Source organism: Sturnira hondurensis, unplaced genomic scaffold (genome assembly GCF_014824575.4).
Source record: "Sturnira hondurensis isolate 20B ecotype Veracruz unplaced genomic scaffold, ASM1482457v3 Scaffold0021143, whole genome shotgun sequence".
Taxonomy (NCBI): Eukaryota; Metazoa; Chordata; class Mammalia; order Chiroptera; family Phyllostomidae; genus Sturnira; species Sturnira hondurensis.
In genome coordinates, this window is record NW_028093774.1 from 7752452 (window position 1) to 7765165 (window position 12714).

Sequence of the window (12714 nt, forward strand, 5' to 3'; positions counted from 1 at the left end):
GGGAGGGAGGCGCTTGGACCACTGCCAGGGCACTTGGGTCTTTTACAGAATAGTGTCTTTGGTGAGATTCCATCTGATGAAAAGGGTTCTAATGCTTTTTTTTTAAGCAAGAAAAAAAGAAGTTTGACGCCACTGATATAATGAATGTGAAGAACTTAGCAGAGGGCTTTTAGGGTGTGAGGATTGTCCTGCTTTCCTGGCGGTCCTTTTTGTCTTTTCAAACCACCTTTTCTGTTGTTCAAATCACTTTCCAGCCACAAGACACTTTTTTTTAAATGAAAAAGTTTTTTTTAAATTTTTTAGCTTTATTGGGAATATAATCAACATATAACATTATGTAAGTTTAAGGTGTGCGACGTGTTGATGGGGTCCGTGGACACTTATTAATTAACGCAGGAACGTGCCCGGAGGTTCCGGGGCTGAAGGCGGGCGGGCGCGGCGCGCGCCCGGGGAAGGTTTGCCTTGCACAAGCTGATGTCTTCAGTTAGCCTCGGCCAGATTCCGTCCTCCACCCCTTCTGGAAAATCGTGAGTTCCTGTCGCTTACTCCAAGCCTCTGCTTCATTGGTTCTGGTTTCCCAATAAATCATAAGACTCGAGTCCCTGTTGCGGCGTTTGTCACGAGCTCAAGTTATTGGAGAGGCGACTCACTTTTCACGGGTGTCCCAACGCCAAGGGGTGCTGGGGTGCTGGATGCCCGCCCCCACCTCGCCGCGGCCACGACCGCCCAGCCCGGCGGAGTTGTCCTCACTGGGTGGGAAGTAAAGGGTCAAGAGGCCCTCCCCGCCCCCCCCCGCCCCCCACTCCCCGGCACTTGCCCGCCAATCGCCTCCAGCGGAGATGCTGGGAGCCCGAGTGCGGCTGCTCGGCCCCGGGGAAAGCGCTCTCCTCCCAGCGCTGAGCACTGGGTCCTGGCAGACGCCCCAAGATTGTTGTGAGCGCTGTAATCTGAACCAGCTGTGTCCAGACTGAGGCCCCATTTGCATTGTTTAACATACTTAGAAAATGAAGTGTTCATTTTTAACATTCCTCCTCCAATTGGTTTAATGCTGAATTACTGAAGAGGGCTAAGCAAAACCAGGTGCTCTCGCTGTGGGCTGTCCAGTGGCTGGGAGGACCCAGGCTCTCCCCTCGTCCTCTGCGCGGCTCACTGTCCCCCCCTGGAATACAATATCCGCGAGCCCCACGGGCCCAGAAGAGGCCGAAGTTCAGGAACTGCTCCGAGGGTCCCGCACGGCCCCCTCTTCTTCCCCGCTTTGCTTCTGCGGCTCACGCATCTTGGACATGCCAGGATTTCAAAGGTAGGCTCCCCTCTCCGGACTGTTCCCTCCAGGGTCTGGAAACCTTCCCGAAAACCTGAGGGGTGGAAAATGGCTATGACTGATTCAGGCGGTGTCAGGATATTGGAAAAGGCACGCGCTAGTGATGCAATGATATTGTTAATTATAAAAAGCTGTGCCTCTGTGATTTTCATCTTGAAGCCCTCTTTTGGGAGTGGGTGTTTTAGAATACAGCTTCAGAGTCAGCATCCAACAGAGGTCTGCGAAAACTTCAGCGCTCGGTTCCTCTTTCTTTTCGGAAAGGGCAGCAGATTAGTGTGCCGTTTTTCCAAAAAATTTATGTCTTTTTTTCAACCCGGGAGAGCCAGGACTGGTTCCCGAGCAATTATTTTGCTGCACTGGCTGTTGGACAAGCGAAGGGGGGGCTGCACATCCTGGGCTGGCTTCGCCCCTTATGTGGGGTCCAGGAAGGGCATGCGACCCAGAAGTCTCAAGCCAATGAAAAGTGGGGACTGCAGACAGAGCTACATGTAAGCAAACGTTTTTTTGCTGTTCTTTAAGGAAATTGTAATTCCAGGCAAGGAGTCCTCCCACTGTGAAGAAACCTGTCTAGATTCTATCTGCCCAGTCTTTTCCTGAGCAAAGTCTCTAAAACGTCGCTGCTTTAGACAGGCCGTGTGTCTGTGTGCCTCTGCTGAAACGGGGCAGTCATAGTGCCATCCTGGAGTGGGGGCACCCAGCCCTGAGGTTCTGCGGGCCTCTCTGGCTTGCCCCGCATGGTTGGGATGATGCACAAGGTGGGTGGGCGCTCCTGTTTTCTAAAGTCCCAGGGACCAGTTAGGGGCACCAGAGGCTTCCCTAGTTCGTCTCCAGTTAGTTCATTTTTGATGGTTTGCTAGGGTTTTTCTTGACCAGGTGCAACTGTTTGTGACAAGCGAGAGCAGCCTGTTTGGGCATTACTTCGTTTTCTAGAAAGCCCTCTCAGTCAGCCTAGAGCTGACCTGGCCCCAGGACCCAGCTGTGGCTTTTTGCGGGGTCTGGGCTTGAGATTGGCCCTCACAGAGGGGACCTGTCTAAGGACTTGCTCTCCCGCCAAAGGGAATGGGAGAGTCAGGGGTAGGGGGGAGCAATGGGGTGAGCGTGCCTTTTCCACTAGCTCTTGGAGTCCACGGCGCTCAGGCTACCTGTTCCGTCTCCAACATAAACGAGACAGGGTTTTGTAACTAACCGAAAGAAAACCTCATGCGAAGAGACAGGAAAACATTGAAATTCATAATCTACAGCCTGGAAAATAAACTTGTTATTGTTCTTTCATTCCTTCCAGATATAAATCTGGCTGTCGCAAATATCAAAAAGCCCTGGGATTTGGCTCTGCACTGTCTAAGGTCAGAGCTGTCTCCAGCGCCCAGAACTTTGGCTCATGCAGGCGCTTGGATGAAACAAAAACTTGTGGATGCTCAGGATCTTCAGTCTTTGGGCTGGAGACTAGATAAAGGAATTGGGCTGGCATCTTCAGCGCCACACCAGGCTTCTGTTCCCTCTGGGTGCCACCTTAATCCCAGGGTGCTTAATTTGGGTCCTTGGCTTCCAAGTACCCAAAGCTGTTGACTCAGATGATCCTTGTTTCCTGAACTGGGTGAGCTTCGTAGTCTGTTGAACACTCTCGTTATGAAGGGAGGGATTGTATATACAGTGGAGATTTATTTGACAGGAACATGTCTCTGAATCCAATCGGGTCCCAGGTTCCACTGCTCTGCTGAAGAAGCCCTTGAGATCACCTCCTCCAGGAAGCCTTCCCTGACCTTCCTTTCCCTAACTTCCAGCCTGGCTCTCATGGCACTCAATGGGTATTTCTATCAGTGTCCCAACCAAAGTGTGTAGATATTATTGATTCATGTCTCTCCCCAACCAGCTCTCCAGGGCAGGCATTGGGTCCTAGTTTTGTAGCTCTTCTGCCTAAGGTCCACACCTGTAAGGTGTAGTTGTTCAGATAAATCCCCGTTGAACTGGGTAATGATAGCACCAGATGAAGCTCTGTATTTGCATAGACTTTGTTTTTTTTTTTTACCATCTTAAGCCATTTTAAGTGTACAGTTCAGTAGTGTTAACAGTCACATCGTTGTGCAACCAGCCTCCAGAACTTTCCCCTTGCAAAACTTTATTCCCATTCGACGGCTTCCCAGTCCCTCCTCCTTCCAGCCCCTGGGACTACTGTCCTACTCCCCGACTCTATGACTTGGATTGCTGGAGGCACCTCCCGCAAGTGGAATCCTACAGCATCTGTCTTGTAGTGACTGGCTAGTTTCACTTAGCGTGATGTTTTCAAGGTCCATCCAATGTGTAGCCTGTATGAGAATTCCCTTCCTTTTTAAGGTTGAGTAATATTTCGTTGCATGGAGATACCACATTTTGTTTATCTGTCCATCGATCAATGAGCGAAAGGTTGCTTCTACCTTTTGGCTATTGTGAATAATGCTACTATGAACAAGGGTACACACGTATCTCTTTGAGACCCCGTTTTTAATTCTTTTCAGTATATGCCCAGAATTGGAATTGCTGGAGCATATGGTCACTCTGTTTGTTAAAAAACGTTTTGTTTATTTATGTTTATTTTTTATATTTATGTTTAGGGAGACAGGCAGGGAGGGAGGAAGAGGGAGAAAAACATCAATATGTGGTTGCCTCTCACACTCCCCCTACTGGGGACCTGGCCCAGAACCCAGGCATGTGCCCTGACTGGGAATCGAACCAGCCACCTTTCAGTTCACAGGCTGGCATTCAGTCTTCTGAGCCACACCAGCCAGGGCGCAATGTTGTATTTTTAAAGCATATTGGCAACTATGATTTTTGCGGGGAAGAAGCTTGTGTGGTCCAAGGGTAGGAATCTCAGGCTCAGAGAGGTTTGGTGGCTTGTGAATGTCAAAGCTGGCCTGGCTCCCAATTTCATGGCTCCCCCTAAGTTTTCCCACTGTGCTTCTTCTCCTGTTGCCCAGGTTCCCTCCTCCCCTCCTCCCACAGGGCCGGCGTGAAGTGTGCTGTGGGGTTGGGTGACTTTCTTGTGACACCTTCCTTCCGTGGGATCCACCTTTCCTTTCCCTTCATCGTAGGCATGCTGGCTCCTTCCATCTGTCACCATTTCTTAACGCAGGTGTTTGAAACTCAGGCCCATCTGTATGTAAAGAGTGAGATCAGAGCAATTGGCTGATACATGGTTCATACCACGGCAGTGGGTTTTAGATTTGTTCTTTGAAGTAGCACAGCCTTTGTTGGAATAACAATGCCATCGAACCCATTCTCCCAATGTATAAAACCAGTAGAAGAGGCCTGTTCTGTATGAAATGTTGGGTATCCAGGGTCCCCCTTGGTCGCCCCAGAGTTCCCCCTCCCCCGATATAAGCACAAGGTGACATCACCCTTGTAAATGCACAGCAGCATGAGATCCACGTTTACCCCCAGACCTGGATCCGCGAAGTATCTCAGGCATTTATGTCAACTCTTTGCTCTCCGCAGGATACTCACTGTTACCATTCTGGCGATCTGTCTTCCAAGTCCTGGGAATGCACAGGTAAGCTTTTAGTTTTGTCAGCCACCTGGAAGCGTGCTACAAATCAGGATGTCTGGCCATGCCTTTTGGAATCCTAGACTTGGCTACAAATCAGGATGTCCGGCCATGCCTTTTGGAATCCTAGACTTGGCAGGGGCTTTACAGTCCGCCTAAGTCGGGCTCTTCCTTACACAGAGATTAGCAGAGACTTGCCCCAGGCGATGTAGTTCAGAATTGGCCGGCCTGGGACCTCGGCGCCCTGACTCCCAAACGGAGATTCTTATCATCGGAGCACCCCCCTTCATTTGCGTCCCTGTGGGGGGTGTCTTGACTTATCTTAAATGTTCAGTCGAATGTGCTCCACTGTATCTGGGGAGCAGTGGCCCCTGCGTGTCTGCACCTGGCATTAGCTGCTGAGCCAAGGCTGGCGCCCAGCTCTGCTGGTTTCCTGAGCTTTACAGTACCGCCTCCTGGCTCATCCGCTCTGTCTCTTTTGCTCCAAGGCTCTAAGACACCTGACGTCCTCCCAGCAACACAGGCTGAACCCCTCAGCTCAGGGAAGCGGAACTCCTGTCGCCTCCCTCCTACAAATGGCAGCCTCCAGGGGCCTCCCGAAAGGCCCCCTGACTGATTTTCTAAATGCAGAAATTTGTAACTCGTGTCGTACGTGAAGCCTACAACCCTTGGGGACTGTTGGAGATGTATTTTTGGCTGTGTCCTTGTGGAATTGTCTTGCTGCGTTTGAAGTGAAGGCATTTCCCCAAATCTGCATTTCCCCAAATCTACTTTTCTTAGAAAACAGACGGCGTCACTGAGTAGTAGCTTTTGTTTTATGTGCAGACTTCAGGGTCAGGTAGGGGAGTTCATAGGGTACAAAGAACTCCTGCTGGGTGCTGAGAAGGGGAGGTTGAATAGCACCCAAAAAGAGCGATTGCGGACGGACACAGGAAGTGCCTCCTCAGGCGCGTCAGGTGCGATCATTGTGCTTCATGACTAGAGCGTGAAACAACCCCGAAACCCTCTGCTCGAAACAGGGGTTCTGAAGCAACAGTGCGGGGACTTAAAAGGTAAGGCCAAGTGTGACATGATTGTGCACAAGGACAAGTGGGGGTTGTAACACAGGTGCTGGTGTTTGGATGTTTTATTTTCTTTATATCCTGAGCTTTCTGTGATGCCATTCAAATGCTTTTAGAGTTAAACAAAAATGCGTCAGTAAAACGACCCTGCCTCCTCCTTCTCTCCCCTCCCCGCAGCAGCAATGCACTAACGGCTTTGACCTGGACCGCCAGTCAGGACGGTGTTTAGGTAAGAGGCCATGGAAGACCCTTTGTGGGGATGGGCTCGTGGGGGGGACAGGTGGCAGCCCCGGGGCAGGGCTGTGTGTCTCCCTTAGCTGTTGCCTAATGCCGTGGAGTCTGCACGGTGTTAGGAAGAAAACGGTGCCACAGGGGGGTTGAAGTCAACAGCGCCCTTTCATCCATCACCTTCTGTCCCCCTCCCCCCGTCACCCGTCCCCTGCACTGGGGTGAGCCCTGGGAGGGGGCAAAGATGGGTAGAAATTGATCCCTGTCCCCAAGGAGCTCTCCATTGGTCTTAGTATCCGCAGGCTGCCGTAATGAATGGCTACGGACATAGAGGTTTAAATAGCACAAATGTATTATCTCACAGGTCGGGAGGTGGAAAGTTCGACAGAGGTCTGACCAGGCTGATCCCACAGGCCAGCAGGGCTTTGTTCTGCTCCGGAGGGGAGACCCCAGGTCCTCGCTCATGTGTATTGTTGGCAAAATGGAGTTTCTTTCTCTCTTTAAACTGAGATGTAATTGACATATGACATTTGGTAGGTTTAAAGTGTCCAACATGCTCATTTGGTATACTTATATATTGAAATATGATTAACACCATAGCTTTTGCTTGCACTTTCATCACATAATGTAATTCTCCCTTCTTTTTTGTGATGAGAACATTTAAGACCTACTCTCTTAGCGATTTCTAAGTAGGTAGTACGCACTGTTAACTGTAATCCCAGTGCTGTGCATTAGATCCCCAGAACTTACTCATCTCACAGCTGGCCATTTGTACCCTCCTACCAGCCTCTCCCCATTTCCTCCAGTCCCCAGCATCCACCGTTCCACTCACTATTTTCATAAGTTTGGCTTTCTTAGATTCCGCATATAAGTGAGGTTCTGTAGTATTTGTCTTTCTCTGCCTGACTTATCTCACTTAGCACGGTACCTCCAAGATCCACCTGCGTCGTTGCAAATGTCAGGATTTCTTTCTTTTGTGCCTGGAGTAATACCCCATTGTGTGTGTGTGTGTGTGTGTGTGTGTGAGAGAGAGAGAGAGAGAGAGAGAGAGAGAGAGAGAGATCTTTATGCATCCATTCATCTATAGATGGGCACGCAGGTTGTTTCCATACCTTGGCTACCAGGAATAAGGCTGTGGGGAACATGGGGGTGCAGGTGCCTCTTTGAGACCCCGTTTTCGTTTCCCTTGGATGTTTGCCCAGATGTGGACTTGCTGGACCATATGGTCGTTGTTTTTTTAAAAATTTAATCTTTATTGTATTTTTCTCCATTACCATTAAGTCTTCTTCTACCCCCCTTCCCCAGCAATCACCACACTGCTGTTCGTGTCCGTGTCCATGAGTCCTTTTTCCTTTTTGCTCAATCCCTCCAGCCCCTAACTCCCCCGCTACTAGCTGTCATCTGTTCTCCATCTACGAGTCTGTCTCTGTTTTGCTTGTTAGTTCAGTTTGTTCAGTAGATTCCACATATGAGTGGAATCATATGGTATTTGTCTCTCTCTGACTGTCTTATTTCACTTAGCATAATGTTCTCCAGGTTCATCCACACTGTTGCAAAGGGTAAAAGTTTCTTCTTTTTTATGGCCAAATATAATTCCTCCCGGCGCACCACTTTCATGGACGAGTTCAGGCTGACAGCTACTGAATGGGGCATTGAGAGCCCCCACTTCTCCTTTCCCAAGGTGGAAGGTGGTGGGGGGTTCCCAGGTGAGATGGCTGGGGTGAGCCATCAGCATCCTGACATCCCCACCAGACTCCTATCCCATGTGGAGCAGCCCCTGAGGCTGGCGGGAGAGCCCCATGTGTGGGGGAGCAGGTCAGCTGCCCATCTCAGGCTGCGGCCAGAGTTCAGGCCGCCCCCGCCCAGGGCCAGCGAGGCTGGAACACCCACCTCTCCTTCCAGGCAGAACAGGCAGAGCACCAGCCTGGCTGGCAGTGTGCCCTGCTTGCTGGCGTGGTGTGAGCTGACTTCCAAGTGGGGCCCCAGTGTCTTAACCAGGAACTAGCTCTCGGCCCAGCCTCGTTTGGAGCAAGGGACTCTTCCTTCCCTGCCCAGCTGCTGTTTGGAGCAGAAATGGTTCCCAGGTTGGCCCCAGGGTTTCCTGAGCATCCTGTGAATGCACAAGTGTATCTGACATGCTGCCCCCACAGATAAACACTCTTTATTTTAATAGTTATATGTTTATTTTTGCTGTGACCTTCTATTTAGGCTAACAGATAGTGTTTTTCATTTGCTATAGTTATGTAAAATTTAAAAAACCTTCACTTGAGTTTCAAATGTAGTTTCATGTTTTAAAAAGTATCAAGCAGCTGATAAACCCAGGTTTCAGGTTCAGCCCCCAAGTCAGGGAGCCTATGAGAGGCAACCGATTGATTTATCTCATATCACGTCAACGTTTCTCTCCCTCTCTTTCTTTCTCCTTTCCCTCTCTCTAAAAAGAAATGAATAAAATCTTTTAAAAAGAAAAAAGAGTTAGCCCTCCAGTACATTTTCTAACTTCATGAATCTCTCCATGGTTGTCATTGCCAGACCCTGGCCGCCCCCCTTTCTTTTCCACACCACCCCTGACCCCTAAGCGGGATGTGTGCTCCTGAAACAGAACCAGTCGTGAGGGCCAGGACCACTGTTCAGGTGTTTGAGGATAAGGCCAAGATCCTGATGGTAGCATTTGATGGCTGACGTTTGGGGGACATGGGTCATTTTGACTCAAGGTGACGAGCCTGTGGTACACTTGTCAGCAATGGAGCAGGTGGAGTTTTGAGGTTCTTCTTGGCATAGAGGTCTGCTTAACTAAGCCCCCCGCAGAGCGTGGCTGGGGGGCCACTCACGCCCGTCCCTTCTGTGGCCCTGCAGACGTCGATGAGTGCCGGACCATCCCTGAGGCCTGCCGAGGAGACATGATGTGTGTGAACCAGAACGGCGGGTACCTGTGCATCCCCCGGACCAACCCGGTGTACCGAGGGCCCTACTCGAACCCCTACTCCAACTCCTACTCAGGTCCTTACCCAGCAGCTGCCCCACCGCTACCGGCCCCAAACTACCCCACGATTTCGAGGCCTCCCATCTGCCGCTTCGGATTCCAGATGGACGAGGGCAACCAGTGTGTGGGTGAGTAGCCCGGTGTCCTGAGCCTCCTGTCCGCTGTGCTCTGCTGCAGGCCTTGTCCTAGCCCGCAGGTCCAGCCTGACGGGTCGTTAGCCGCCCTTCAGTGCAGTAGAGAAACAACGACTTGCTTTGACCTAGGTTTTTCGCTCTTCGCAGCCCTCGTCTCTGGGTGTCCTCCCGTCTGAGGAGTAGTGGGTTTGGTGGTCATGACAGTTCTCCAGGAAGCTGATTTGTTTTTTCTTTATTTTCATCCATCTCCCTATTGTCTATCTGTCTGTCTTCCATCCATCCATCCTCCCACCCATCCCTCTTTCTAGCCTATCACCTGTCTGTTTAAAGACCAACCTCAGAGTTTCCCTATGCAATGACAAATGCCACTGCTCACTCTTAGTGAGCAAATCACAGAATGAGATCTAGAAAGGACCTGCGCTTTCTTTTCAACACCACCCCTGACCCCTAAGCGGAATGTGTGCTCCTGAAATAGAAGCAGTTGTGAGGGCCAAGACCACTGTTCTGGAAAGAGAGTGGTTTCTTGAGTGGGCACCAAGGCCTTGTGGCCAGAAGGAGCCTCGCTGATGGCAAGAGGTTCTTCCCAGGGTGAGGGAGTTTGCCGTGAGTCCCAAAGGGGCCAGTGAGTGGTGTGACTGGGCCCCGGGGAGCTTGGTGTTCTGGTGGCCAGTGTGGCCTTGGTGGAGGGTTACCTGGACTCCCTGCCCTGCACATCTGGTCACTTGGCTGTGGCCGGACCAAACCCTCTGTGTCTGTCTGTCTCCAGCTTTGGGAGATGGTCTAGCGTGATGATGGCTCCCAACTTTTGTGATCCTGTGACTCAGGTACCAAGTCTTTTTGTCCCTGGATGCCCACTATATGCGATGTATGAATTACATACATATCCTGTTACACTAATACGGTTTGAGGAGTGAAAAGCATACGTAAGAAATAGAAAAATTTACAGGATGTGGTAAGATGAATGTGACCTGAGATTCTAGCATTTCCTTCCTTTACCCTAGAAGTTAAGGGCAATGTCCCCAGTCTGTTTAGTGAGATATTTTTTGGTTCCATTTCAGGGCTCTGGAGTGTTGAGCAGTAGACTCTGAGTAGTTATTTTGTCATGTCTTTTTATGTTCATTTATATTTGAATGCGTGCAAATAACATGCCAGCAAGTGTCCTTCAGAGCTACAAGGGAACATTGGATGCACCTGAACCCAAATGTCTCCATTCTTACTGGTCTCGCGAGGTGGGTGGGCTGTGGGAGAAAGGGAGGAGGGAAGGTCACTCTGAATGCAAGTAACTGCAAAGGGAAAGAGTGTGGGACCCAAAGCTTCATGGCCTGAAGCTTTGGTGGGGAGAGAAGAACACTCTTTCTTGTAACGAGCAGCAGAGCGATAGACACTGGAATGGGAAGACACCCTACATGTTACCTTTAGTGTCTTCCTTTTGTAGAAAAGGGAATGTGGGCTCCAGTGGGTTAGATACGGCAGAGGTGGGTGGGGGTCTGCTCTCCTGACAGCCAGTCTGCATTCTCCTAATTCGATTGCATCTACAGAGAGAAATGATCTCAAAAGCAAATGCAGAGAACGCGGGGTTGGGGTGGGGGTGTGGCTCTTCCAGGACATCCTGTGTGGCTGGACAGACCCAGTGACCTATGTGCCTCTTGACACGGAGAAGGGGGAATAATGGCCATTTGAGGCACTCCAGGTTTCTGGGCAGGGCTGCTCGGTCTGATGTCTTGGGCCGTCTCCCAGGCCCCATTGGCACAGCAGCTGGGAAGGGCCCCAGGGCTCTCTGAGCATCCCCTTGTCTCCCACAGACCTCTTTCCAGGACCCCAGTGCCTTTGAGAATAAGGACACAGCTGGGAAAGCTGTTCGCTTCCTGGTCCCTGTGACAGCGTGCAGTGTGACAGCTCTAACCCTGTCACACGGGAGATGTGGGGCCTTCATAATGGCCCTTTTGTAAGAAAAATACAATCTAGGAACCCTGGTGAGGACTGGCACCGGGCCCGTCCATTTCCAGAAAGTTCAGCATTATGCATTCATAAGTCTGGAGTTCTCTCTAACTTCCCTTCACTCCACCCGACGGTTTCCTGATTTACAGAGGGTCCTTCTGGGCATTGAAAGAGGTGGCCTCATGGGGAGGGGTCAAGAGAGGGGACAGGGAAGGGAGTCTCTCTTTCCAATGCTGTCTCCTCCAGGAAGCGAGAAGAGAGAGGTAGGCCCAGGAACAGGCTGCTGGGGAGCAAGGCACATGGGCGATGGACAGGGGGAAGGACCGAAGTGGGGCCGTTGTCGTTGCCGCTGAGAGAAGGAGCACATTGGTGTTTCCCAGAACATAGGTCCAATCCTATGGAGGAAGTATGGTGTGAACTGCGGGCAACTGGGGAGGAGTGGGACACATTTCTGAAACTTTGGTGCTCTAAGAGAGACGGACCCCATCTCCAAAGGGGTCCCCTCCCCCTCCTCCTCCAGATAAAAATAACAGACAACAGTTAACAGTAGCAAACAAGAGTACCATGTGCCCGGATCTGCCCATGAACGAACATGTTTAATCCTCACAGCAGCCCTAGAGGCAGGATGATTATTATTCCTCTCGTATTATGATGCCCCAGAGCACAGAGAGGTCAGGAAACCATGGATGCTCACACAGGACAGCGGGGCCAAGCCAGGACTTGAGCCCGTTCAGGCTCTGGGTGGAGAGATAGAGGTACAGGGAGGAAAAGGTTTGTCCAGAGCCTCTCAGAGAGTCTGTAGCTGGAGCCATGATTAAAAACTAGGAACTCCCTTTTGAAAAGTTTTTTTGGCAATTAACGTTCATGTTCTGTAAAGCTCTGACCCTCGACAAAAGCAGAACAGCTTGGTGAATTCTTAGCGGCCCGTCACCCAGCTTCAGCGATTAGCCGCGTAGACGGGTCTCGTTCCTGCGTCCCCCTCACCTCGTGGGTTTCTTTAAAGCAAATCCCAGGTGTCGTATAATTTCATCCTGAACTGCTTCAGAATGTATCTCCCAGAGGTAAAGTTTCTTCTCAAAAAATAGACACGATACTGCCCTCCCACCTACGAAAGTCCACAACAACACCAGGGTGGTGTCCGCACCTCCTTGGCCGCCTCATAAACATCACGTTTCAGTCGGTTGGTTGGAATCGGACCCAGACAAGGCCTGTGCGTTACATTTGGTTGACAGCCCTCTTCACTCCGGTCCTGTGTTTCCTTCGCCACCTCCCCGTTGCAGGGTCCGCGTTGTTTGTCCTGTAAAGTTTCCTGCACTTGGGTTTAGCCGATAGTGTTCTTGCGGTGGTATTTCTCATGCTCCTTCACCCCTGTTTGCCTGCAAACGGGTGAGACTTAGGTCTAGTGACTTGATCCAATTCAGGTCTAGTTTTTTTGGCAAACTGCGTCCCAGGTAGCGCCGTTGTTCCTTTGTTCCTTCTGTGCCCTGGTTTCTTCTCCTAAGTCACTGGAAGTCTGAGTTTACGAACGCAAACGG

The 12714-nt window shown here is 50.7% G+C and overlaps 1 protein-coding gene across 2 annotated transcripts in view; it reads left to right on the top strand.

Annotated features, from left to right (window-relative positions):
* The first annotated feature begins 680 nt into the window (after nucleotides 1-680).
* Nucleotides 681-12714, top strand: part of FBLN5 (fibulin 5) — a 75366-nt gene continuing 63332 nt past the window's right edge. Inside the window, exons 1-4 of one of the 2 annotated variants that reach the window (XM_037031230.1) lie at nucleotides 681-1300; nucleotides 4790-4844; nucleotides 6077-6128; nucleotides 8981-9235. In XM_037031230.1, the coding sequence (XP_036887125.1) occupies nucleotides 1284-1300; nucleotides 4790-4844; nucleotides 6077-6128; nucleotides 8981-9235 (379 nt within the window). In that variant the 5' untranslated portion in view covers nucleotides 681-1283. Of the gene's footprint in view, nucleotides 1301-1535; nucleotides 1810-4789; nucleotides 4845-6076; nucleotides 6129-8980; nucleotides 9236-12714 lie in introns of those variants that run through there. The other variant, XM_037031229.1, reaches the window with a different exon arrangement.